At 38.3% G+C, this 27,906-nt stretch overlaps 1 protein-coding gene across 1 annotated transcript; it reads left to right on the plus strand.

The window, feature by feature from the left end:
- Window positions 1–24,947: 24,947 nt before the first annotated feature.
- On the plus strand, window positions 24,948–27,250 carry LOC127105502 (uncharacterized). The gene is made up of 3 exons (XM_051042697.1): window positions 24,948–25,074; window positions 25,162–26,160; window positions 27,015–27,250. Exons 1-3 carry the CDS (start codon window positions 24,948–24,950, stop codon window positions 27,248–27,250), a joined length of 1,362 nt encoding a protein of 453 aa, XP_050898654.1.
- The last annotated feature ends 656 nt before the right edge of the window (window positions 27,251–27,906 follow it).

The following is a 27,906-nucleotide window of genomic DNA, read 5'->3' on the forward strand; positions in this document are numbered from 1 at the left end:
TCCGCTGGGGATACAGATATCAGTCTATTACAGAAACCCGTCCAATCCACTGGTAGGATGAACTCTGCTGGAGAAATAAATGCTACTCCATTAGGGACGACCCAACCAATCCATATGTAGGAGAATCACTGCTGGAGATGTATTTCATAAGACCCGCTCCACTCGGGGAACTTGCTGAGGAAAAAAAACCAACCATTCTGCTGGAGAGAAAAATCCTAGTGGAGAGGACAACCATAGTGGCGAGAGTAACAACTCTGTCGAGGATGATAGCACGTCATATCATACTGGAGATGAATTCCCACAAACCTGCTTGGGATAAGCACTCACGGCCACACTGGAGATGATAGTATCACAAAACCAATTGTTGGGGAACACACCAACAGTCTACTGATAAACTCCACTGGGGTGCTCCCGGGGAAAATAGCTGCCAGGCGCTCAGCGGGGATTCTCAACTGGGGAAATTTGCAAGCATAAGCCTGCTGGGGATAAACAACCCTTAGATCTGTTGGGGAAAGAAGGTACTGTCCACAGGTATCTCTACAGGGGAAATAGCTCTGATAGCTTCAATACTGGCTTGGGCTGGGGACGTGATGACCTTCAGGCTTGCTGAGGAGACAACGATCTCGAATCTACCAGGGAGATCACACTCTCAATCCTCTGGGGAGATACAGTTTGTTTGACAGGGATGTCGGTCGACTCGTCGAACACTGGTATCCATCATCCATCCATAGTGTTGACTTTCCACTTTTAAGAACTCCCAGACTCTTCTGGACTTTTCTGCTCCATCATCTTGTATTCCCAACTCGTCCGTACTTCACGGAGGTTGAACTCTTGGGATTCATACATACTTTCCAATCATCAGACTTTGAAGAGTCTTCTTGATTAACTTTCCAGGGTCGTCGTCGTAATCCTTCACTGTCTTTTCTCCGTTCAACTATCCCTTGCCCCTGATTTGGCTCTGCCGGGATTGTTAGATAAAAGAACGTGCCCCAGGTATGCCCCATGATAAGGCTCAAACATCACTATACTGGGGATGCCCCACGATAGGGCTAATAGGGACTTGGAGGGAGAATCTGTACTGCCGGGAACATGAAGATGAACAACTTCAAACAACACTGCATCGGGCAACTTCACTGAGGAGAGACCATACGAGGTTCTGCAGGACAAAGATACAGTCATGCTCGAGATACGAACAATTGTCTTACCTGTTGGTAATCATACCACCCCCGGGAGAGCACTGTGGGTCTCCTAAGTATTCTTTCCATCATTGTGAATGTTCACTTTGTTTAAGAACAATTTTGAAAAATTTGTTTATTTTGAAAACAATGATACTTTATCAATTAAAACATGCAAAACGTTTGTTGAGTTGAAACAAATAAGAATGCAAATAATTGGATAAAAGCTCAAATTGATGTGATGGAATGGTAGTCTGCAAAGGGCGAGACTCCATGGATCTGTACAAGTTTGAAATTGGCGATATATATTGGAGAGGGCTACATTGAACATAATGACCTTTCCTCTACCATTCTGAATTTTCGATGTATTCAGAGCTTCAGTCGACGACGAATCGAGAATCCCTGACGGATGACAGATGTACAACACAGTCTTGTCAAGATGCAGTTACTTGCCAAATCCCTAATTTTTGCCTAGATTGCCCCAGTGTGAGGTGATCAATCTAGCGGGATGCAAATTCTCTTTTTTTTTTCAATGTCTCTAACTTTTGCCTGGATCGCCCTTTCGGGTTTTCAATCCACCGAGACGCTCCTTTTTGCCTAAGTCGCCCTTTGGGGTGTTCGACTTAGCGAGCTTTTTGTTCTTCTCTTTTTTTTTGTTTGTAGGTGAAGTATTTCTTGACTGCATCGGAATTCACAGGACGAGTGAACTTCTTCATCCATTGATGTAAGTGTTAAAGCACTGCCTGAAAAGGCTCTCTTGACAACACATGGACTTTCATAGCTTGGGGTTCACTTGCCCCTGGAATCGGGTACAAAAGACAAGACTTTCTTGAGCACAAGGTTCCTCGGAACACACGAGGCTTGATCTTCTTGTCGAATGCTTTCTTCACTCTCTGCTGATATGACTGACCATGACACATGGCAGTTGATCTCTTTGATTTTGATTGAACTCAGCACCAGTCAACTTGGGACTTTGAGGGTGCTTTTGTTCTTTTGTTTCTTTCTTTCTTTTTCTTTCTTTTGATTTCTTTTGATTTTGATTGACTTCTTTTTTTTTGATTTTGCACCCTCCCTTTTTTTTTGATGCCCCAGTTGGCTGTTCTGCTGATTCTCGAGATGCAGCTGAGTGATCTTCTTTTCTTGCTCAAGAGGTCGGGAAATCTCGTCAGGAATCCCTTCAACATCATCTTCGTCCGCTTCGAATACAGGGAATTCAAAATTGGGAGATGACGTCCGATCACCATGTTCAATGGGTTTGAGAAACAACCTGCATAAAGATTTAGAGATGAAAAGCTTTTTGAAAAACAAACAAGACAATCGTTATGCAGATGAAAATATTGCTTTTATTCCTGTTTTTAAAGGTTTTTTGTGATCACCAATTTCATGCAAAAAGCGAAAAGGGGAAAACAAATGGAAAAACAAATGTTTAACATGAATTATTTGAATGAAAATATCATTGCACAAAATGTTGCCAACAATGTCATCACTTCTCCTTTTGGCATGGGAGAAGGGTTTTTAAACAAAGTGTTTATTACAAAGACTTATGAACAACTGTAGGAAAGCCCACAGTGACCTAATTGTGGCAGACACCACCAGGAATGGTGAAATTGTTCAAGTCCTCTGCGTCCTCTTCCAAGATAGCAGCATCCTCTTCTTCAAGTTGATCGTCGTGGATGAATCCTCCACTCTTGAACAGACCTTGCTCATTGCATGCCCCAGAATAGTAGCCAATACCAGCCCGGGATCGGTTAACCAGGAATAAATCCATCAACAGTACAAAGTCTGGCAAATATCTCTCTGAGTTCACGATTCTCTTGCTCAGGATGATCCATCAATCTGGCAGAGATGGCTCTGGTATAATACCGGCAAAGTGCGTCTTCAAAATAAATGAAGATCGCAGGGTCAGACCACAGGACGGGAGACCGGAACAGAACCTGCTGATGCAAATGATGCATGAAGTGTTTATGCATATGCTTGTTTTTATTTCAAAGGAACTCGAGGGTTTTATTTGCAGACTTTGAAATATTTAGCATTTTGATCATATATGAGAATATCTCCTCAGATATATCAGGTGAAAAAATTTTCCCGGTTTTTTCATGTTTTGAAATTTTTGCAAATAAACTCCTTTGAGTTCCTTGAAAATTTTCTTTTTTTTTTTTTCTTCCCTTTTTTTTTATTTCTTTTTTTTGATTTTTTTTTCTGATCTTTTTTCCATTGCGTTTCTTTTGAAAAATAAATATGCTATGATGCACATGATGCAGACTGGACTGGCTGTTTGTGCAATCTCTGATCACTAGGTCGAAGCTTCAGTCAAAATCAGAACATAAATCCAACTTAAGGTCAACTGAACACTGTCTGAACACAAAGTCACCATCAGAACCAAGTCACCAACAGAACCGAGTCACCAACGGTACCTGTAATGAAATAACCCTTCCCCACTCACGGGTGTAGTCTAGGCCAGGGTAAGGTCGAGAGAAACGCAGCATAAATAACCTTTCGCAGAATACTGTCATATACACACCCGAAGTATGTAACGACAGCATCCCACCAGGGTCTGAACTGCTCGTGATATCAATGTTCCGCTAAGTGGCGCCATACCACCCGCTTCCCATGAATCACTCTATTCCTAGGTATCCTAGATTGCACTCATGGTCTGGGTATTGGACCTTTTACCTCAACTGACTCTTCCCCCCCTCACAGAGAGAAACAAACAACCAGCCAGGTGAACAGATGGATAAATGCAAACATTAATGCAGACATAGATGCAAACAATAAACAATGAATGCGAGCAGTAAATAATGAATGCAATAAATAAACACAGCACAAAGCAACCAAAACCCTAACCTAGAGGGCGCTAGGAGAGACTCGCTCAGGGAAGATGGACCAGCATAGGTCAACTTCTCTATAATCCCCAGCAGAGTCGCCAGCTGTCGCATCGCGCGAAAAACCGGCGGGAAAAGAAAGAACAACAGAGCCGCCACCGTGCGTTATTTATCCCAAAAGAGGGAAAGGAAACGCTCAGAGTAAACCTGGAAAAGAACATGGTCTCGCGACCAAAGAGGATGGGTTCGGGAGTCGGTTATGCGAAGGGAAGGTATTAGCACCCCTACGCATCCGTAGTACTCTACGGGATCCACGCACAAAAGGAAGGAAAATTGGTTGCTAAACACTGCTCATAAACACACACACACTGGCTGAAAGAGACACAAGAAACTGACTGAAACTGACTCGGCAGGATGTCGCATCCTGGGCCTACTTAGTCTATCAGGCATAGACATCAGAGTCGAAGTAGTTCGGACTGGGGAAAACACATGCTCGCTAGGATATCGCATCCTATGCATACGTATCTTCTCGGACGAGAGAAGAATCAGAGCATTCGTAGCTCGGCTGACACGCACACAAACAAACAAAGGCAAAGGCAAACATGGAGCCCGACTGCCAATCACTGGACTTATGTCAGCATCCGAACCTAAAACACACGCAAAGAGGCAAACATGGAGCCCAAATGCCAATCACTGGACTTACATTGACATCCGAACCAAACGCACGCACACTGGAACCCAAATGCCACTCGATGGACTTACATCTGCTTCCAAGCACACAACAACACAACAAGTTAATAGGGAGTCGGGGACTCGAGCCTATAACTGTCAAGCACACACTCAAACAAACAGACGACAAATTGCTAAGGAGTCAGGCACTCGAGCCTAGCAACTGTCAAACAACGCACACAAACAAACAGACAACAAATTGCTAAGGAGTCAGGCACTCGAGCCTAGCAACTGTCAAACAACACACACAAAAAGAAAAAAGGGCGCCCGGAGAGATCAGCTCATCTCCTGCCTACGTACTTCATCTGGTATGAAGATCAGGGCGACGTAGTTCCCCTACGCAGGGATAAAGGACTAGCCTAACCAGATAACAGAGGGAGACACAACTAGGGAGACTACGACTCGAGCCTAGATGTTATCATGCAAATCATCCCTAAGTTAAGGTTTCTAGCTAAATGGCACAAGGGCCAACCTATCCTAAGTATGGCTCACACAGGAAGCAAGCCACACACACTTAACTTGCACGGGAAGCAAGCCAAGCAAAACCTAACTTGCACAGGAAGCAAGTCAAACAATCCTATCTTGCACAGGAAGCAAGTCAAACAATCCTATCTTGCACAGGAAGCAAGTCAAACAATCCTACAAGTACAGATAGCACACGCTATACACAAACAAGTGGCTCAAACAAGGGTTAGGCTTTAGTCAAGGGGTCATATCAACCTCGACAAACAAACCTCTGGAATGGGGTGAATGTGCTCTTAACCTTGCCATTGAGGGGCTAAGGTGAAGCAGATGAAAGGATGAAGTGAGGATGAGACCTCACAGCTCTTACCCCTGGCCTGGGAGAGCTCAAGACAAGAATGTGTGGGTTCAGAAAGTGGGAACCCTTCTACACATTAAAACTGACTCAACTGTACAGTTGTACAAGATCTTGGGTTTGTATCTGCAATGCATCAACACAGTGGTGTGAGCAAGGCAGATGACACACTGAATAGTGGGGGATAGATTGCATATCCCTACCTTCCACCAATTGCCTCTTCACTTAGGAGGACTTTGACTCTATGCAAGGACAAAGTTAAGCATCCACAAACATTGCCTCTTAAGGAGGACTTCAGACAGTTGCCTGGCCAAGTAACAGGCCAGGTCTTCCAGACTACATGAAGTAAAGGAGGCATACCTCAATGCAAATTGCTTATACAAGAAAAGCAAAGCAAAAAGTTCACAAGGGAACTAAGCAACTAAAGCACCTGAAACAGTCAAGCAGATGTTAGTATGCAACTTCAAACAAAACAAACAGAAACTGACACCAATAGTTAATTGGAGGCACATGGATGTGCAAGGCACAAGGCTTAAGGCATGTGAGCCAAGACACCTACAAAACAAAGATGTTAGACAACAATATTTAACCAAGCTCAGTCAAAAGAATTGGTCTCAATGGCCATTTGATGGTCAACCTGAAATCACAAACTCAAAGGTGAGTAACAGGACCACTAGGGCAAGCCTAGGGTCAAAAATGAATGAGAAAGTCCAAACAGCAAGGGGTAAGTACCCAAAATCATGTTCAAACAATTAGGAAACACAACCAATTAGATTCACATCCATATCAATCACTATCATCATTTCATAAACAGATTAGGTCAAAACATGGCATTCAGAAGCTCATAGAAGTCAACAGCAAGACTTAACTCAAAACCAATCTAAACATTTTCCAAAAATCACCAAATAAATCATGATCAAACCTAACACATAGCATGGTAAGCATGTCAAATTTCATCCCATTTGGGAAAGTGGAAGGCAGCCAATAAAAATCAGAAAGTCAAAGCACATTTGAACATGCTCAATGAAGTCAACCAAACATGCATCAATTTAGAAAAATCATAAGTCAAGAATGGTGTATGATAAATGAATGGGATCAAAACCATGGCAAAGATGAGGATGTCTAGTTATCTCATGCAAAATTTCATGTCCATCTAATAAAGTATGAGAATTTCACAAATGAAATGGGAACATGTGTCACACAAGGTCAACATTTGACTAGGCAGAGAAGGAAAATCTCAAACAAATGGAAAATTGTTTAAATAAATCCAAGAAAATTCACAAGTCAACTAGACATACAAGAGTAAGTTCATGCAAAAAATCAAGTCATTTGGAGGTCAAGAAGCATGGCAATGAAAATCATGAAGTTGGACATCAATGGTGTGACACCAATTGTCACACCCTAATTCAAAAAATCATATCTCACAAACCACAAATGATAAATTCACAAACTTTATACCAAAATCACCATGAATGTGTCTAGTTTAAGCACAAAAAGTTTCAAAGGCATTGGATATAACATGGGTATTTCACAATTGAAATGGCACAATGTATCATTTTGGCATACACGTTGGGAAAATAATTATCAATTAAAATCCAGCCAATGGAAAATTAATTAAAAATCACAATCAAATACTAGACATTTTCATGAGTTTAATGCAAAAAATCCCACAATTTTTGGAGTTGAAATGAATTAAAAATGAATTGTGGAAGTTTGATGAATAATTGATGAAATATGAACAAGATGACATGGTAACAAGGTCAACATGGGGTCAAACGATGGCATTTTTGTAATTCTGCAGTCACTTATTGAAGTGCTGCGTTTTGGCAAGGCAAAACGAAATGTTTTGATTGGCTCTCATCCAATAAAACAGTAACCAGCCAATCCAACTTGAATTTTCTGAGTTTGGAAAAACCCTAAGGTTTCTAACAGCATGGCCAAGGCATTTTCATTCAAACATCAACACAAAACTCGACCAGCACACAACAGCATAGCATTAACTTCATCATGTAGCACCAACCAATAACAAAGCAAAACATGAATCATGGGAAAATTCTGGGCATATTCATGATTCAAGCATAACAGTAGCAGGATTTATGCGGCAACAATCAGTAGGTATCATGCATCTTCATGCTTTTATCATAAACAATAGCAGGGCACATATTCAGTTTCATGATTCATCACCAACACGCGAAATCCAAACAGCATGGTAAATAGCAATTGCAGTGGAAAAGGTTCAGGTGATCACAAACAACAACAACAGCTAACACAACATGGGTGGGAGTTATGGAAAATATGAGAGTTCATGAACAGCAGGGCACATTCATGTAATCCACAAACAAAACTCGATCAAGCATCATACAATCGTCATGGTAATGAGATGCATCATGGGATCACAAGCAGAAATAATGGCCAACATATATGCACCTGTACATGATTCCTGGAAAATATGTTGGGGTTTATGAACAGCAGCATTCATTAATTCAACTCCATGGTTCAACAATCATCCAACAAGTTTCGAGCAAAAACAACAAGGGCATGGCATAATGACCATCAAGCAACATCAATCATCAACCAAACACACATTAACCATGAGAAAATCTGGACATAATTAGGGTTTAAGCATAACAGCATGATCATCATCTTCATGTAAGCAGGAAAATCAAAATGCTCAGATCCCAAAATTAATTGCACCAATAGCATCATCAAACATTCAGTATCACAAACATGGCACCACTTTTCACCAAATCATTATAACCAAGCTAAATCGATGAAAAATGCATTTGTTCACCAAAATGAAAATCAAGATATCTCACAGCATAGTCATCCATTTAATGTGATTCAAAGCTTAAATCATCCTACTAAGTAAGACCTACATGAAACATGGCATGGCTTAATGAATGATGAAGTTCGAAATATTACCAAATTTGAAGCACAATGGTGATGCAGTGGTGTTTTGAAGTTGTTGTGCTCGAACAGTCCTTCCTTGTGCTTGGCAATGAAGGATACTTGGTGTAGACAAGCTCAAGAATGCTTGGAAAATCTCACAGCTCGATTTGCCATTTGTTGAGCTTTGAGAAAACAGGACATGAAGATGGCTATGCAGAGGATGTTTGATGCAGCAAATCACTTCCAAATGGAGTCCAGATGAAGAAATAATGAAGGTGGTTCAAGGGTTTTTTGATGTTTTGCTCAGAATTCCCTTTGTGCAAAAATGCAAGATGAGAGGAGAATGGATGTTTTGGTCTGTGGCTGCTGTAGTTTCTTAGGGTTTGTTTTGGACGGAAAACATTTATATATCACCTGTTTAATATCACTTAATCAAATGGTAAGCTGGTTTTGTTGGTCTGCTAATGGTTTTGTTGGTTTTGTTATGACAGTAAATTGCAAATGGCAAGGCAAGTTCCTCTTAGGATGAGTGATGAGTGGTCCTGCTATGTGGCTGCCATGGATTTTCTTGCTGCAGGGTTATATGCTTGTTGGTTGCAGATGTTAGCAGGGCAAGGTTGGAAAATAAGTGAAGGTTGGTTGTGCAATTGTTTTGATGACAGGAAAATACCAATGGCCAGGTGAGTTAGGTTTGTGTTATGTTGGTTGTGGCAAGGCCAGGTTGGGACTGTCAAAATGCAAGGCTCAAGTTTGGTTTTTTTTTAGTTTTGACAGGTTTTGCTTGGTAAAATGCAAGTGAGGTGGTGTTTAGAAGTGAAGTCAAGCAAGGTTTGAGAAAGCAATGCAGTTTGGTTCCTTGTGAGTTTTGACAGAAAATCCAAGTGAGCAGAGGTTTTTTGTTGGAAAAATATGAGTGAAGTTGTTGTGGTCTGCCCCTTGCTTCACAATGATCAATATGGATGTATCATCCAAAATTCCCATGCTTCAGTCCTTTTTCCAATCTTTTGCCAGCCCTTGTGCATCAGTTCGTTTTTTAGAATGAGAATCCCTTCTTTTTATTCGCCTTGGCCAAATGGTTTTGGTGTGATGCCAATTGCTGCTGCAGTGTTATGTGATGGTTGGTTGCAGATGTTATGCCATGCCTTGCTGCTGGTTTCATGGCAGGGTTTTTGTTTTGGAAATTTTGATAACCCTCTGGTCAAATGGCCCCCGGATGCATTTCTACAATATGAAGTTTTTGTTATGCAGCAGTTAGTCTTCCAAAATGACAGAAAAAACTCCCATTCCTAAAACCTGCTGTTGGCTGCTGTTGCTGTCCTTTTTTGACAGCAAATCCATCCTCCAAACTGTTGTTCAGTGTTGCTTCTTCAGCAAGGCAATGTCCTTCTTCATGACAGAATAATTGCTTGTATTCTGCTGCATTAAGTATGGCATGGTATAGGTGTTCTTTTAGTGCACAGCATGGTGTGTTTTAAGAGGAATGTCAAAAGTGTTTGTAGTTGGTCTTGGTTTGTGGCAGGTTTGTGAAGAAATGGCCAAGGATTTTCTTGTTGGATCTCCTTGCTGTTACTGCTACTACCAGTCCCCACCAATATACCCTGCTGTTACTGTCCTAAAAAGGACAGAAAAATACACCCTAAGATATGCTGTTGAGTCTTGCTTCAGTGGCAAGGTACTGTTCTTCCACTGTGGAGTTTGGAAGACAATTTCTAAATGCCAAAGCAAAGTTTGAGTGAAAGCATGGCCTGGCTTGACACTGTGTCTGGACAGAACAAAAAGAAATCAAAAGGCAAGGTAGGTTCCTTGAAATCAGCATGCCTCCTCCAATTGCCTTGGCCAAAGAAAAGGTTTTGTCCTACTGTCCTTGCTACTACTGTCATGACAGAAAAAATGGCCTCAATTCTGCTGCATAGTACATGGCATGGTATGGTTGTCCTTTAAGTGCACAGCATGGTGTGTTTTGGGCTGCTGCAGCAGGTTTTCTATTGTCCTATGTGTGCAAGTATGGTTAAATGGTACTTTTCTTACAATTCAAGCAACCAAGCAATATTCACATGTGCTGCATATTTTGACTTTGCAAACACCTTCTAAATGACATTTATGAGCTGTTCCAATTGGCCAAATGTTGAAAAAATGTTTGAGTCAAAAAGTCAACTCTTGGTCAAACTTACATTTAAATGAAAAAGGTCAAAATATGCCATTTTGATTGGTGAAGTTTTGGCTCATGAAATTTATATTTTTGGAAAGAGGGGATCAAATGTGACTTGTAGGAAAAAACCCCACCAAAATTGGCCAAACGGTTTGGGAGATATGGCCCTTTGAAGTTCAAGATTTTCTGAAATCGATTCGATCATAACTTGCCGACCACACATGGGAATTAAGAGTTCTAGGACTTTTTGGAAATGGGAGAACAAGATATTCAACTTTCATGTTGGGCAAAAATTCATTTGAGGCTTGTATCAAAATGTAAGTTTGAGGATCAAGACTTTCCATTTATGGCAGTTTTCAGTTACAGGCCCAGTTTCCATTTTGGGAAACTTTTGATCTGGCTTCAAATTCCTCCATGATGGTGTTTGGCATGATATATGATGACTATTTGGACATGAATGAACTCCCACAAACCAATTCCCATCATCCAATCACTGATTAAATGGACAGTTGACCAACAGTTGACTTTTAGGGTTTCTGTCTGATTATGCATTGACTGATGACTTCCAAACCCTAATTCCTTGAGGACTTGACTTCAAATGGTGTCCCAAGTTGTATGAACTCTTGATTATTGATCATGGTGCCCAAATTCCACAAGAATGACCACCATCCATTGCTTTGACTGACAGTTGACTTTTTTAGGGTTTTTGACTGTCTGTGTATGAACTGATGATCTCCAAGTCTTCAACCCTTGACCAAAATACTTCAAATAGACCTCCAAGTCATGTGAACTTGTTGGACAAACCCCAAGGCCTTGGTTCAATGAGAAATTCCTTTGCTTGCTTGGTTAACTGATCAGGAGATTAGTTTGACCTAATTCTTGATTGCTTGCTCTTGAGGCAACTGGGGACAATGCAAATGATATGCACTGGATCATGATATGCTATGACCTAATATGAAAATGTATGCATAATGATAGGTGCAAATTTGAGGTGCTACAGTACTATGGAAATAACCATGACCAATGCGGATGGTGTTGTTATACCTAAACCTGAAGCACAATGGAATGAAGAACATGAGAAAAAGTATAGATATGATTGGAAAGTCAAACATATGATCATCGCCACCTTAGGTGTTGATGAGTATTATAGGGTTTCCCATTGTACTAGTGCTAAAGCTATGTGGGACTCATTGCAAATTACCCATGAGGGAACCAATGATGTCAAACTAGCTAGAATCAACACTTTAACTCAAGAATTTGACCTTTTTCATATGAAGGATGGTGAAACCATTGCCGATATGCAAAAGCAATTTTCTCATCTAATCAACCGTTTAAATGCTCTTGATAGAACTACCCCTAATGATGTTTCTAGTAACAAAATCTTAAGATGTCTTAACAGGGATTGGCAACCAAAGGTCACCGCGATTAAGGAAGCCAATGGTCTAAGAACATTGGACATGACAACATTGTTTGGTAAGCTTCAAGAGCATGAGCAAGAGCTGATGAACCTTGAGAAACATGAGAAGATTCAAAAGAAGGAAAAGAAGGAGAAAGCTAAGGACACTGAAAGGAAGTCTACCACTTTAAAGGCTTCAAGATCTAAGTCATCCACCAATGATACGTGTGAGAGTGAATCAAGTGATGATGATAAAGATTCGAATGAAGACATGAGGCTGTTTGTAAGGAGGTATAACTGATACCTTAGAAATAATGAAGTTCAACATTCGGATAAAAATCTTTTAAATTATAGAAGACAATCAAAATTACTGAATCGAGAGGAAGGTAAGACAACTAAGTCAAAAGTATCATGCTATAATTGCGGAAATGCAGGTTATTATAAGTCGGACTGTCCCTTGTTGAAGAAAGACAAAGGAAGAAACAAACGTCACAACAAATCTAGCAAAGCTAGAAGAGCATACATTGCATGGGAGAGCGATAGTGAGTCCTCAACCGATGATAACTCAAGTGATGAAGAAGAAAATGTCAATCTTTGTCTTATGGCTCATCAAAAGAAGAAAAAGAATGTAAGTCATTATAAATATGATCATGTTGATAAAATGTTTTATTTTGACTTGCAAAAATCCTTTAGTACTCTACACAATGAGGCCAATGAAGCTTTTAAATAAGAAACTTTTCCGTTATTTAGAAAAGAAGGTTTCTGATTCCGAAAAGGAATTAGAAACTCTTAAGAAATCTATGATAGAGGCTAATAAAGGTAAAATTGAAAATGATAAGAGATTTTGGTTTAGATGGTTTGGATGTGAAACTTGTCACATTTGGCAAAGAGAGGTTAGAACTCTTCAAGCCAAGTTAGACAAGGCTTTACAACCTAAAGTTACCTTTGCTATTGATCAATCACATTTTAGAAGTAACATGAATAATCCTTATCAAAAGTACACTTATGTGGTAAAGGATCAAGTTAGCAAAAGCAACTCTCTTCCGAACTTAAATTGTCTATATTGTTGCAAGAGGGGACATACTATTGCTAAGTGCTGATTTAGGAGATTTTTGGTTCCTAAAGGAATTTTTCAATGGTTGCCGAAAAGCAATCAAAGTTTCACTCACGCACTAGGACCCAATGAAAATCGGGTACCTCATTCCCTTGTTTAATTTGTAAGTGGAATGTCTAGAGGATACAGAGAGTACATGGTTTCTCGATAGTGGATGCTCAAGACACATGAAGGGTGACATTTCCTTATTCTTTAACATTGTGGCTAAGAAGAAAGGGTTTGTAACCTATGGTGATAATAACAAGGGAGTTATACTCGGAAAAGGTAGTGTAGGTCATCCTTCCTCTACTACTATCTTATACGTCCTTTTAGTTGAAGGCCTTAAGCATAATCTCATTAGTATTAGCCAATTATGTGACAAAGGATATAAAGTATAATTTTAAAAATATTGTTGCATGATTGAACATAATGATAAAAAGAATGACGTGCTTAAGGGCTGGAGGGTAAATAGTGTATACATGCTTAAATTGAATGAAGTATCTTTGACTAGCGCTAAATGTCTCGTCTCCATGAGTGAAGACTTTTGGCTTTGGCATAGGCGATTAGCGCATGTCAACGTTGACTTGTTAAATAAAGTTGTTGCAAAAGATCTAGTAGTTGGTCTTTCCAAAATCAAAATTTCAAAAGATCACTTATGTGATGCGTACCAAATGGGAAAGCAAACAAGGATCTCTTTTAAATCTAAAAATATTGTTTCCACAACGAGACCCCTTGAACTTCTCCATATGGATCTTTTTGGGCTATCTAGAATTAAAAGTCTAGGTGGAAACTATTATGGTTTTGTTATAGTAGACGACTACTTTAGATTTTGTTGGGCCATCTTCTTAGCAAGTAAAAGTGACACTTTTTCAGCTTTTGAAAAGTTGACGAAGATTTCTCAAAACAAATTGAACACTAGCATAATTACTATCTGAAGTGATCACGAAGATGAATTTGAAAACCACCTTTTTAAGGAATTTTGTGAAACAAACGACATTGATCATAATTTTTCTGCTCCAAGAACTCCACAATAAAATGGAGTAGTGGAATGTAAAAACCAAGTTTTAGAAGAGCTTGGAAGGACTATGATCAATGAAAATGTCCTTCCTAAATATTGTTGGGCTGATTCCATAAATACGGCTTGTTATGTATTGAATAGGATACTCATTCGTCCTATTCTAAACAAAACTCCTTATGAATTGCTAAAGGGAATGAAGCCTAATGTTTCACATCTTCATGTCTTCGAATGTAAATGCTTTATATTAAATAATGGTGAAGAAAACCTTGATAAATTTGACTCAAAAGCCAATGAAGGTATCTTTCTCGGATACTCTCAATCTAGTAAAGCATATAGAGTATACAACTAAAGGTTACTTATCATTGAAGAATTCGGGCATGTTTCCTTTGATGAATCTTATCCGAAAATTGTCGGAGAAGGTATTATTATTGATGGTGTAGGTGTTCCTTCGGAAGACATAATAAAAGATCAAGAAGAAAAGAGTGTTAAACCCCATCCAGAAAAAGCTGAGGAGAAGCCGGATCACATATCTGAAAAGAAAGAGGAGGATCATTCGATTAATAACAATGATCTTCCTTTGGAATGGAAATATTCTAAGGATCATCCCATCGATAATATTCTGGGAGATATCTCAAAGGGAGTTACCACACGGTCAAAGATAAGTAACTTTTGTTATCATTTCGCTTTCGTCTCTCAAATTGAGCCTAAAAACTCCAAAGACGCATTACTCGATGAACATTGGTTTTTAGCAATGCAAGAGGGACTTAATCAGTTCAAAAGAAATGAGGAGTGGGATCTTGTTCCCCCTTTGCGAGACCATTGAGTAATCGTCACTAAATGGGTGTTTAGGAACAAGTTAGACGAAAACAGAGTTATAACTCACAACAAGGCTCGTCTTGTTGCTCAAGGGTATAACCAAGAGGAAGGCATCTACTATGAGGAAACTTATGCTCCGGTCGCCCGACTCGAGGCTATACGCCTTTTGCTTGCCTATGCTTGTTCACAAAATTTGAAATGAATTCAAATGAATGTTAAGAGCGCTTTCCTAAACTGTTACATTAATGAAGAGGTCTATGTATCTCAACCTCTCGGTTTTTAAAACTATGAGCATCCTAACTATGTTTATAAGCTTAAGCGTGTGTCATACCCTAATTTTCAACCCTAAGATGCCACCATCATTTGTACCATTTGCATGACATCTAGCATTTTTGCACTACTAACCTATTGAAAATACAAAAAGATTTTTTACTTTGTTTGTCTTAAGCTAGGGTTTTGCACCAAGAGCTTTCAAAGATTGATCAATCAAGACTTGGCATGAGTTTTAACATTTCAAACTCCTCATTCTTACCAAGTAATCAAGTGACTTCCATCAATAATAATCGATTTCAAGATCATTCCATCTCAAGTTCATCAAGCCATAATTCATCTGACACTCAAAATTAGGGTTTTGGTCAAAGTCAGCTTGATGTTGGCTCTTTGACCAAAGCATGATTCTATGGCTTGAGGCATGATCCAAGGTATTAAAATGTGTACTCATAACCCACTCATACAATTCATATGGCTCAAGAGGTTAGGTTCATAAGCAGATGAAAGTTTGAACACAACTGATGAAAAAGTCAACAAATGCTTAAAGTCAAAGTTTGACTTTTAAGATTTTTGGTTAACTATCGACTTTTCAAGTCAAGGATTATGAAAATATGATCATTGAAGTCATTTGATCAAGTTTAGTCAAGAAAATTAAGGTTACTTGCAAAAAGGGCAAAAATGGAGAATTTGAAATTTTTACTAAGTCCCTAAAAAACATGTCCAAGTACCCAACTTTCCAAGACCATAACTTATGATCCAAGCCACCATTCTCTTTGCTCCAACGATCAGATTAAATACCTTGCTTCATACTTCAACTTTGTTTTAGGTGATAAAAACTCAAAAAATTCACGAATAAGGAGATATGGGGTCATGAAGTGGATGATTTCATTTGTTTGTCAAGTGGTAAAACACTTAGTGAAATTTTCAGCATGTTGGCCTAGTCAAGTGACCAACTTTATGCCCGTTTTTCACCCAGATCCCAACTGATTCAAGAAAAGTGATCAACATGAAAGTTGTAGATCATGATTCCATCTTTCCAAAATGTCAAAGATCAATAAATTCCCATGCTCGAGCTAAGAGAATCTAATTTGGGAAGACAACCTCATGGAATGGTTCATAAGTCAAATTCTAAGCCAAAGTACACTACAAATCCAAACAAATCCACAAGTACATGTACTTCTTGCTTCTAAATATCACTCTAATCAGAAGATCACACACACTTTTGAGCCATTATTCAAGCAACCAAGCCATTACACAATGAATCATTTCATTTCTGGCATAAAGGTTACACTTCCATTTGTGTAAAGTGGCTTTAACCCAACATTAAGTACCATTGAGCTCCCAAATGGCTTTGGCTCTGATACATGCCAACTCTGAACATCAAGTCCACTCCTACACTTTAGACAAAGTTCAATAAAACACTCCAAGCCCCCCATGCTTTTGTCATGCTTCCTACTTGGTGTTTTGTGCAACAACCAACCAAGCAAGCAAACCAGTACAAGTCTGAATTATTTTATGATATTTGAGGCTTCTTGGACCCTGAAGGATCCCTATAAATAGAGGACAAAGCCTCATCTATCCATACACCAAGATTTCTAAGAAAAACTCCATTCTTGAGAGCTTTTCAACCTTAACCTCAATTCTCTCATTTGGCTTGTGCATTCTGCAAACCAAAGGTTCCAATCATCTTCTGGGAACTCATAAGCATTAAGAGAGGCATCAAACAGTAGCTGGAAGTAGTGTTGAAGAGACATTGGACCTTGCTCCAATAGGTATATTCTTGCACTTTGAAACTCATCATACATACGTCATTTCATTTTGATTTCTGAAGCAAATATGTAGCATTTATCATGTTAAGAAGGATCATTAGCTTACATGTCATTTATATTGTTGTTTATGTGAAATTATGTTGCTTGAAACCTAAAGTTTCAGTTCTGATTTTTGCCTTCGTGCATCTCCATCTTTGAGTATTAGCCAAAACCTATGGTACTATTGTGTTCCTTGCATTTTTCTATGCGATTTTGATCTTTATTTCATGAAAAATGATTGAGAAATGAGAGAGATATGATTGATAAAAGATTGGAAAAATAGTGGGAAAAATAAAACGAAAATGAGAGAGAGAGGTTGAAGATGATGCTAAGTTGGCATTGGAAAAAGTCCATGGAACCCCAAGGACGTGGGTTCGAACCTGGCCAGCGTAGTGTTTATTTTTTCTCATTTGTTAAATGTTCATTTTTCTTCATAACTTCAAAAGCCCATAACTTCATGATCCCTTAACCTTTTTGGCCCATTCTTTTTGCCATGTGTCTATAAGAATGTCTATTTTATGATGACACTAAAAAAATACCGAAAATATCATTTATTTCACCACTTTTGATTGGATGGAAAACATGTGTTTTAAGTGTTTTTTAAGGCGCCTAATCGATTCTTTCGGCTTATGTCTTATTTGTTCTCGATGTTGAAAGTTTGTATGATTAAAGCACACTCTTTTAAATGTTGATTGTTATCCCTAACATGTTTGAACTTTATTATTTTCAAACAATGTATCAATTGATTCACCCTGAAAACATGTTTGACTGAATGGTTAGGAGGTGATTAGGTTTCCACTTAAGTTTGGTCTTATCATGAACTTTGATTCAAGTCTAATTTTTATTTTGTGAAGACTTATAATGTGATGCATGTTTTACCTAAATTGATTCATGTTGTGTTTACCATGTACCAATGAATGCTTTTACCATGTCAAGTATGATTTTGTCTTCACCACCAATATGTTGTGTCTTGTGATGTCATGTGAAACTTCATCATGTCTTGTTTATGCTTATCTCAATGCCTAAAAAACCATGTTTAACATTGTCATACATACCTTGTGATTGCCATTGTACTTATGCCATATTTTGTGCCATAATGTTAATGCATATTCAATCTTGTTATTGTTTATATCCAAGGGAAAAGAATTATGACATTATTGTCATTTTGCGTGTGTGTGTTCATCTGTATTCTATACAACTTTGCTTCCCCTTAATCCAAAAATTCTAGATACAATCTTAGGTTTCCTTCAATTTAAACCTTAGGATTCTATCTCTCTCTCCTTCTTATAACCACTTTCATATTAAACTTTGACTTAGGTCATTGTTTCTCCTTTTATTTCTTAATCAAATGCTTCAAAACACTTAAGCATATTCAAAGATCTTTTCATAAGACCTAAAAAACACAAACTTAATTCAAACCCTTTTGCCACTTTGGCTTTTCCATGTTTAAAACCTTTTCATAAAAGGATTAGACATGAGTCATCCCTAGTTGAGATATAAATCTTCTACCCCATAACATTGTTGAGATCGATATTGATTCTTTTCCATTTGGAAGAGGTATGTGGCATACTTGTTGATTCTATATCCAAGTGAGAGCCCTTCTTTCAATTTGATGCAAAGATCTATATTCCACATGTTTGTGGTGGTTTAAATGGGAGTTTTCTCCTTAAGATGACAATTTGTCTCTTTCTCATAAAATCAACCCCAACAAATCCCTTCTTACTTTTGAACCCGAACTACGAGGTTTTTATCCTTCACGGGTACGTAGGCATAAGACTCAATGTCTTTCCAAATCATCAAACAATAAAAAATGTTCTTTTTCTCATCTCCCCAATCAAATAGCAAACAATTTTAAACCAAACACATATATTAAAAAGGTTCTTGTAGAGTACTACAGATGATTAGGATGCTAATACCTTCCCTTTTCATAACACCCCCCCCCCCCCGTACCTTTAGAATCTCCCCCCTTTTTGCTTATCTTAAGTTTAATCTTCTAGCTTTGCATATACATATTGGGTTTATTTTTTAATCTTTCCCCTTCCCTTGGATAAATTAAAGTTCGGTGGTGATATTTTGAACTTTGAGTCAAGTCTAATAAATAGCTTGGTGTCCGATTCTTCACCGCGACAGAAATGGCGACTTCACTGGGGATTCAATATTAAGTGGGTGATACCTAACTTGTTTATATGTGTTTATTATTATTTATTGCTATGTTTTCTTGGGTTTCATTATGGAGATCTATAAGTGGTGACGAAATCCTAACCCGGATTAGAGAATACAAATAAGATAGGATGGTGGTATAATCAAAGTTACATGTCTGGAGTAATCCTAAGCATGATTAACATATGATATAACCCCTCTTAGTAGAGACCCCTTTGATGGTAATATTTGTTGTTACTGTAGCGGTGTATTCGTCACTTTATGATTTATTGGTTAAATCAAAAGCAAAGCATACAAAGAATCGAGTCGCCACCGCACTTTTATTTATCCAAAGGAATGGCTAAAAAGCGAACAAAAGCCTAAGAAGTTTTACACATAGAAAACTAATGAAAAGATCAGAGATCGGGGTAAGGGGTTAATTACGCGATGGGAAGGTGTTAGGCACCCAAAACGTCCTAGGTACTCCTAGGGAGCCCTTTTCACAACTTGTTGTATGAAATGTTATTTGTTTATGAAATATTTATTGTGCAAACATGGATTGAAGGGATGAGAAAAGAATGTACAAGTTAATATTTTTGTGTTTGAACGGATGAACCCGTTGCCTACGTACCTTTCCATGGAAGGTAAGGATCAAAACGCCGTAGTTCGGCTAAAAGATTTCCAAAAGTAAGTGAATTGATTTTAAAACAAAAGCCCTAAAGTCTTTCGTTATCCACGGGAGAAAACTCAACCTATACAACCACAAGTCCACCATGTGAGAAAAGCTTCAACTTACTAGTGAGAGGTTAACCTTATAATAAGCAAGGAAGTCTTACAATTCAATCACTAAGGACAAAAGGTGAGATTAACATCAACCAACTAGGATAAATCAAACCTATGGCTAATGCATGAAAACTTATCAAGAAAGTGGACTTGAGTCACAAAACAATTGAATGAGTGGAATTAACCAATTAGGATTATTCACAAAAGTGGTCAAGATATGATTAGAATTCAATTCAAAAGAAGTATTATGAAAATGAAGTTTGAAAAATCAGAGGCTTAAGGCCTAGGTTTCTAATTTGAAAAGAAGTGAAAATGTTTGCACAATAGTTTTTAGGTTTGGGTTAACATGCAAATGGAGGTTTAAGGAAACAAAAAGGGTGAGAGGTTAAGGGATTTAAAACTTCTTAGATGTTCACCTCTTGAGATCATATGTAGATGATTCAAGTGATTCCTTTGGAATAGGCAACAAGCAAATAACAGGTAAACAATGTATCAGGCAAAGCCAACAAAGATGGATACCGGATGCCAATCACTGGACTTATTCCAATCTCCTAAAACAAAATGGATACCGGAGGCCAATCAATGGACTTATACTAGTCTCACAAAACAAAGAGAAACATGGATACCAGATGCCAATTAATGGACTTATACCAGTCTCCCAGGAATGATCATAGGAAACAACTGCCAATAGCTGGACTTACAATTGACTCCTCACAAGAAACAAACAACAAATGCAATAAGCAAGAGGAAACAAGTTGCCAATAAATGGTCTTACACTCGACTCCAAGGAAAGGAATGCCAATGAATGGTCTTAGTTCCAAATCCCACCAGATCATAGGAAACAACTGCCAATAACTGGACTTACAATTGACTCCTCAATGGACAAAACAAAATGTCACAAAGATATGAACAATGATCATGAAATGATATACAAGTAATGATGATACATGCACAAAGGCACACATAAGCAAATATGCACATATGAATCAAAGAAGCAAACAAACAAGTCAATTATCACACACTATATACAATCAATTAGGCTCAAGCAAGGTTAGGCTTTACAGCCAACTGGAATGGGGTATTTTGTGCTCTTAACCCTAACATTGAGAGTTAGGGTGAAGCAGATGAAATGGAGATGAGGGGTGTGCCTCATAGCTCTTATCCCTGGTCAGGGAGAGCTTTAAACAATGGAAAGTGTGGGAGTTCAGAAAGTAGGAACTCTTCTCCACAAATGATTGACTCTATAAGATCTTGGGTTATTATTCACTATGCATCAACACATGGTGTGAGCAAAGTGAATGACACACTGAGTAGCAGGAGATGGATTACACATCTCTTTTATCTTCCAATTGCCTCATAAGAGGACTTTTCCTGCTCGGCACAAAGTTAAACAAGCACAAACATTGCCTCTTAAGGAGGACTTCAGACAGGTGCCTGCCCACATAACAGGACAGGTCTTCCAGACTACATGAAGATTAGAGATTATACCTAAGTGGTTAAGCAACCAAGCAAAGCAAAGTTCAAAATGAACTTAAAGCAACTTAGGTACCTGTGGAAACAACTAAACAAGTCAGCATAATGCTCAGACAAACAGACAACAGTCAATAAGCAACAGACAATCCCAATGTACAAAATGTGCAAGCCAAAAGGCAAACTCAAATGAGTTAGCATCAACCTACAAGACAAACAAATGTTAGTAATCAAAATCAAACATCAACACTCAAATGATGAAGCATCATCAACTATGGAACTTGGATGCTTAAACCTGAAATCAAAGCTCACATGTAAGCAACAAACCACTAGGTCAAAGCCTAGGGTCAAAGATGGAGAAAAAATTTAAAACAGGAGCTGAAATTTAACACAAAGCAACTTCAAACACATATTGACATATTCCAAAAGGTCTCACATCAAAATCAATCACCAAAAGCATTTCATGATCAAGTGAAGTTCAAGGCAATTTCAAAGCTCATATGTGATCATCAAGAATGAAAAATTCAAATCAAAACAGACATGATTCAAATAAATCTGGAAAAATTCAAGCACATTCAAGACATCTAACATGATCCACATACAAAAAATCAAAAGCATTAGACACCATTTGGCATGGAAATCACATGGCACAAGTTGGACAAGCAAAGGTGTGACACAAATTGTCACACCAAGTTAGCACAAGCATAAAACAGAAATGATAATTGAGAAGAATGCCAAACCAAAACTAAAATGTCAAGCAATGTATCTAGTTTCCTCATGCAAAATTTCAAGGCCATTGGATAAGAAACAAGCATTTCACAAAGATATAAGCAAGGCAAGGTCAAAATAAGACATATGATAAATCAATCTAGCACCAAATAAAATCCAGCCAAGCACAACTCTGGAAATAATGATGATAAAATAATAGACAAAACAAGGATCATTATGCAAAAAAAACAGGTATTTTTTGGATCAATTTTCAAATTGTTATGATTTTTACAAGTTGAGAAAAAATAAAAAAACATGAGAAGCACATAGCATGATTATGGAGGGAAAATGAGAAAAATGATGAAGCATTTGAAAACATTGCCATCGCCCGGAATCGAAGTAGGTTGGCATTTGAAATGTTGGCGTGCCAAGCATGAAACGCGTCGTTTCATTAAACGACGTGGCTAGTTAGCGCCTGGTCAAACCAATCCAGACCAATCAATGTGCAAACAAGGCAAAACGTGGACCAATCATGAACAAACCCTAGTACACCGTGGACAAAACCAGGAAAGCGTGGCCTATGGTGAAAACCGTTGTTGAAAGATGATCTTCATCTTCTTCCTCACGCAACCAATGAACAGTACATGGAGCTTCATACATTTCCAGAAAATTCTCCCAGAAATCAAAATTAAGGACATCAACATGTAGTACATTCAATGGAGATCATGAATCAATGCATAGCTAAGCCTAATTTCACTTATCAAGATCAAATCGAACGAAGTAAGATTCATGCATGAAACTTTAATCTACTATAACTCAGTCAATAGGTCACCAAATCGCACGATTCAAAGCTCAGATTCATCAGGACACAAAGATCTACAACAACATAGCAATGGATTTTAAAATTAAGAGATTCGAATTGGGACCTCTTGAAGTGCAGAGCCTTTGAATTCACACGATCTGCAGCTTGTAATGGTTCAAATCTACTCCACAGTGCTTGAAATGAAGATTGATGAAGTAATTAAAGCTTGAATGGATCTAGATCTAGCTCAAAACAGAAATTCCATTTGCACCTTCATGAACATGAACTGCACTTTTCTTCCATGAATTCAGCACAACAAACCTTAATCTCTACTAAATCCAAGCTCAAGAACAATAATCTGAAGTCACAATGCAATGGTATTTGGAAGAAAATTGAATTATGAATGAGAGAAAAATTTGAAGTGAGAGAGAATTCTAGATCTCAAAATGTGAAAAAATGATTAATCCCCTTCAATTCTGTTAGGGTTTAGGTATTTATATGGTTTACTAATCATTTGGTTAATCCCTAATTAGTTTGGTTAATGATAATAAGGCAATTTACAAAAATTCAAATTTTACATGTGCATGTATCATTTTACACGTGAACAGTGCTCTTGCTCCATTATTTTCACTTAAAATCATTTTCTAAAACCAATGGCAATGGCAAAAAGTTCACACAATGCATCAATTTTGAATTTTGTAATTTCCTTCCAAAAAAACCATGGACTAACAAATGATTATGTGATGATAATTCATGTAATGTGATGCATGATTTGGAAATTAGAGGTCAAGAGAAGAATATTGCAAAAAGAACCACTCATTTTGGAGCTTTGGTTGAAAAGTTATGCTCATTTGAAGTCCCATGCACACTTTTCCATGATTTGATCATATCTCCTTAACCACACATCATATGCTCATAATCTTGAACATTTTGGAAATGGGAGAGAAAGATCTACAACTTTCATGTTCAACAAAATTTCATTTGAAGCCTTCTTGATGATGTAATATTGAGTTGAAGTTGGTTCGAAATCTTTCTATTTTTGGAAAGTTCAAATTACAGGTCACTTGCTATTTTTGGAAATTCTTGACCTGACTTCAAATTCTTCAATGTAAGTGTTTGAAATGTCAAATGAGACTTGTTTGAACATGAATGAAGTATTTCTAGTCACTTCCCACCTCCAAATCCACAGTTGACTTTGCAGTTGACCTTCTAGGTCTTCAGATGACTTGAGAATGTTATGATGAGATTCAAGCCTCTACCACTTGGGATTTTGCTTCAAAATGACATCATAGCTCATATGAACTCTTGTGAATGATTGTGGGGTCCAAATCTCAAGAATGACCACCATATACTGCTCAATGAATCCCTTTGATACCTTGACCTGTTAATGCTTCATCTGCAAGACAAAGGGTTAATGACATATTTTTGTACTTTTGGTTAGTGATAAAAAGAAAAACAATGATATACAAATGTAAACATGCTTGGTGATCAAGAACCACTCTCAAAAAGATAACCCACCCACAGGGAAGGAAGCAAGGTGTCCAATGATCCTTGAGGCAATGTAATAATATGATATGATGCCATGAGGGATCTTAGGGACAAAATTAGGGTCTTACAGTTACGAGTAAATCGTAGTGGCATTATTATCTTCGATCTGAGAGTCTAAGAAACTGAGGACCTTTAGAACCCTTTCAACTCCTCTAAGCCTTTTTAGGATGTAGTGCGGAGATTATTCAGGTGTAAGATCTGAGGTAATTGTTACGCGATGCTACACTCAGACGAGTTTCTCTTGAGAATATTATTGTTCTACGAGCAAGTCGTTAACTGATAATATTCGAAATATGGATATATGACTTCGGGGACCACTTTAGAAACTTATTCTACAGGTACAAAATAAACTTATTAGTTCATACATTGTGGGATGGTTAGACCCTTGGCTCCATGTTTAATTTCAAAACCCTAAACCCGTATTTGTGAAACATGCATTCATGCATCCATAAAAACCTTTTTTCATAAAAACCAAGAAACTCAATAGTTTTCTTTTGCAAATATCGATAGGTAAAATGGAACTTGGAAGGAGGAATACCAAGAAGTACACTTTCAAATGTCCTGACTTAACAGAGTTGAAGAAGCTTGGTTCTATGATAGTTAGTCCAGAGGATTTCAGAGCTCAGTATGGAAGACTTATGGGTATCTTGAAGACCAAGGTTGAAGATGGAGTTCTCAACACACTGGTACAATTTTATGATCCACTCTACCATTGATTCACATTTCCAGACTACCAACTTATGCCTACTCTAGAAGAATACTCTTATTGGTTTGGTTTACCAGTCTCTAACAAATTACTATTTAGTGGTTCAGAGAAGACATCAACAGCTATTGTAGAAGCACTTCACCTAGAAACGTCTGTTGTGAAGGACAACTTCACTAAAAAAGGAGGGATTCTAGGTCTAACCTCTAGATTCCTCTTGGAGAAAGCCTTTATCTTTGTAGAAGTAGATAGTAGAGATGCCTTTGAAGCCATTTTTGCTCTACTCATTTATGGAATTGTACTCTTCCCAAACATTGATGACTTCATGGATGTTAATGCTATACAGATCTTCTTAATTGGTAACCCAGTACCTACATTACTTGGAGATACCTACCATTCTATCCATCATAGGACTAAGAAAGGTGGTGGAACCATTCTTTGTTGTGCACCTCTCCTATATAAGTGGTTTATTTCTCACTTGCCCAGATCCAGGCACTTCAGGGAGAATCCACAGAAGCTCAGATGGTCTCAGAGGTTCATGTCCATTGATCAAGGGAGTATACATTGGTATGACCCCTCCTATGATGTTGGAGTAATTATTGACAGTTTTGGTGAATTTCCTAACGTACCTCTCATTGGTGTACATGGGGGAATTAACTACAACCCCATCCTTGCCAGACGCCAGTTAGGATATCCTATGGCAGATAAACCTGACAACCTTCTGTTGTCAGGTTTCTTTTACCTCAACGATGAAGAGAGTTCCGGTTTGAAGGATAGAATCATACATGCTTGGCGCAACATTCATAGGAAAGGAAAAGACCGATTAGGAAGAGAGAATTGTGTTGCTTTTGAGCCCTACACCCAATGGGTTTGTGCTAGAGCCAATGAACTTAAGATGCCATATGCTCTTGAGAAAACCTCATTCCCTTTTGCTATAACATCATCATCCACCATTCCTATTGAGAATAGGGAAGAGTTTCAAGAAGTTTTGGATAGGTTGAAATTGGAAAGAGACACTTGGGAAGGCAAGTGCCATGTCTTGAATGATAAGAAGATGAAGATGGAGCAGCAGCTAAAGGAGAAGGATGATTTGATTGAGATTTTGGAACAACAAGTTGTGAAGAAACATGAGGAACAAGAAGGTTTACTTCTCTCTAAAGTTCATCCATTTCATGAGTACTCCAGCATACCTCCCACCTCAGGTGCTTGGAAGGGAATCGTCGACAAGCTTATGATCGAGAATGCTCAGCTAAAGAGGCAAAAAAGGAAGCATCATCCAGCAACAAGACCTTCTACATATAAGATTCCTTAGGACTCATAGACTTATCTGTTTTCCTCTTGTATTGTTTAGGATCATTGAAATTGTATTTCACCCTTTGTAATCCCTCAATTGTTTAATAAAAAGAGGTTTTTGTTCAGCTTATGCCAAATTTTGTCTCTATAATATTTGCAATAAATTATTGAGTCTCTTAAAAATTAAAAATCATCTTTTACATATGCATATCATGCATCATTCAAGCACAATTTCCTGCATTTCAAGAAACTTACACGTGTCTTCTCCCTCCAATAGTCAAACTGAATCACCAGTACAATACTCAAGCCAGTCGCCGGAGAAGGATGAGTCAACTTGAACAAGAAAACCAAGAGCTCAGGGAGGAAGTAATCACCTTTAAAGATAGTTTGGAAAGGCTTACTGCTATGATGGACACTTTGGTGGCTGCTCAGAATCAGTCATCGAACAATTCTCAAGATCCATTGCAACGAACAACAATCTCTGAGAACGTCTCATCACCCATTCCAGTGGAGGCCGTCAATGATCAACAATATCACATGCCACTTAGTTTCCCTTAGGGCATGCCTCACGGTTATATGCCAACAGGATACCGCCCTCAAAACGTTGAAGCTCCAGTAGTGACTGTTGTGATGTCTGTACCTCCTCCTGTGGTGCATACAACTCCTTATAATGAAGAAAACATTTTTCACGTTGCTCCAAGTGAAGTTGTGGGAGTAGATGAAAGGTTAGAGGGATTTCAAGATCAGTTCTTAGAAATGCAAAGGGAAATCAACGCTCTTCGAGGTAAGGATCTTTTTGGTAAGACCGCTTTCGAACTCTGATTGGTTCCTAATGTTTAAATTCTGCCTAAACTCAAAGTACCAGACTTCGAGAAATACAAAGAAAATTCATGTCCTCAAAGTCATTTGGTTATGTATGCTAGGAAGATGTCCAATCAGACTGACAACCATCAGCTTCTGATCCACTACTTTCAAGACAGTTTAATTGGTGTCTCTCTTAAGTGGTACATGGGCTTGGACGGTGCAAAGATTCGTACTTTCAACGACCTTGGTGAAGCTTTTGTTCGTTAATACAAATATAACGTAGATATGGCTCCAGACAGAGATCAACTCTGGGCCATGTCTCAGAAAGACAAAGAGAGTTTCAAGGAATATGCTCAAAGGTGGCATGAAATTGTTGCACAAATTTTCCCTCCACTTGAAGAGAAAGAGATGACTAAAATCTTTTCGAAAACTCTGAATTCATTCTACTATGACCGCATGATCGCCAGTGCACCCAGTGATTTCACCGAGATGGTAAACATGGGCATGCGACTTGAGGAAGCAGTCCGAGAGGGACGTTTGACTAAGGAAGTCGACACTTCTAGTCATGTTAAGAAATTCGCCAATAATTTCTCCAAAAAGAAAGAATCGGATGTTAGTGTCGTTTCATATGGCAAACGAAGAAGAAAGTGTCAACATGTTGCAGCCGTTTCACC

Source organism: Lathyrus oleraceus, chromosome 1 (genome assembly GCF_024323335.1).
Source record: "Lathyrus oleraceus cultivar Zhongwan6 chromosome 1, CAAS_Psat_ZW6_1.0, whole genome shotgun sequence".
NCBI classification, from domain to species: domain Eukaryota; kingdom Viridiplantae; phylum Streptophyta; class Magnoliopsida; order Fabales; family Fabaceae; genus Lathyrus; species Lathyrus oleraceus.

Excerpts from the sequence above, each read along its gene's own strand:
- LOC127105502 (XM_051042697.1), top strand. The coding sequence starts at position 24,948 with ATGGAACTTGGAAGGAGGAATACCAAGAAGTACACTTTCAAATGTCCT. Across the intron at positions 25,075-25,161 it reads TCAGTATGGAAGACTTATGG|ACTACCAACTTATGCCTACT; the intron begins GTATCTTGAAGA and ends TCACATTTCCAG. Across the intron at positions 26,161-27,014 it reads GGAAAGAGACACTTGGGAAG|GATACCGCCCTCAAAACGTT; the intron begins GCAAGTGCCATG and ends ATATGCCAACAG.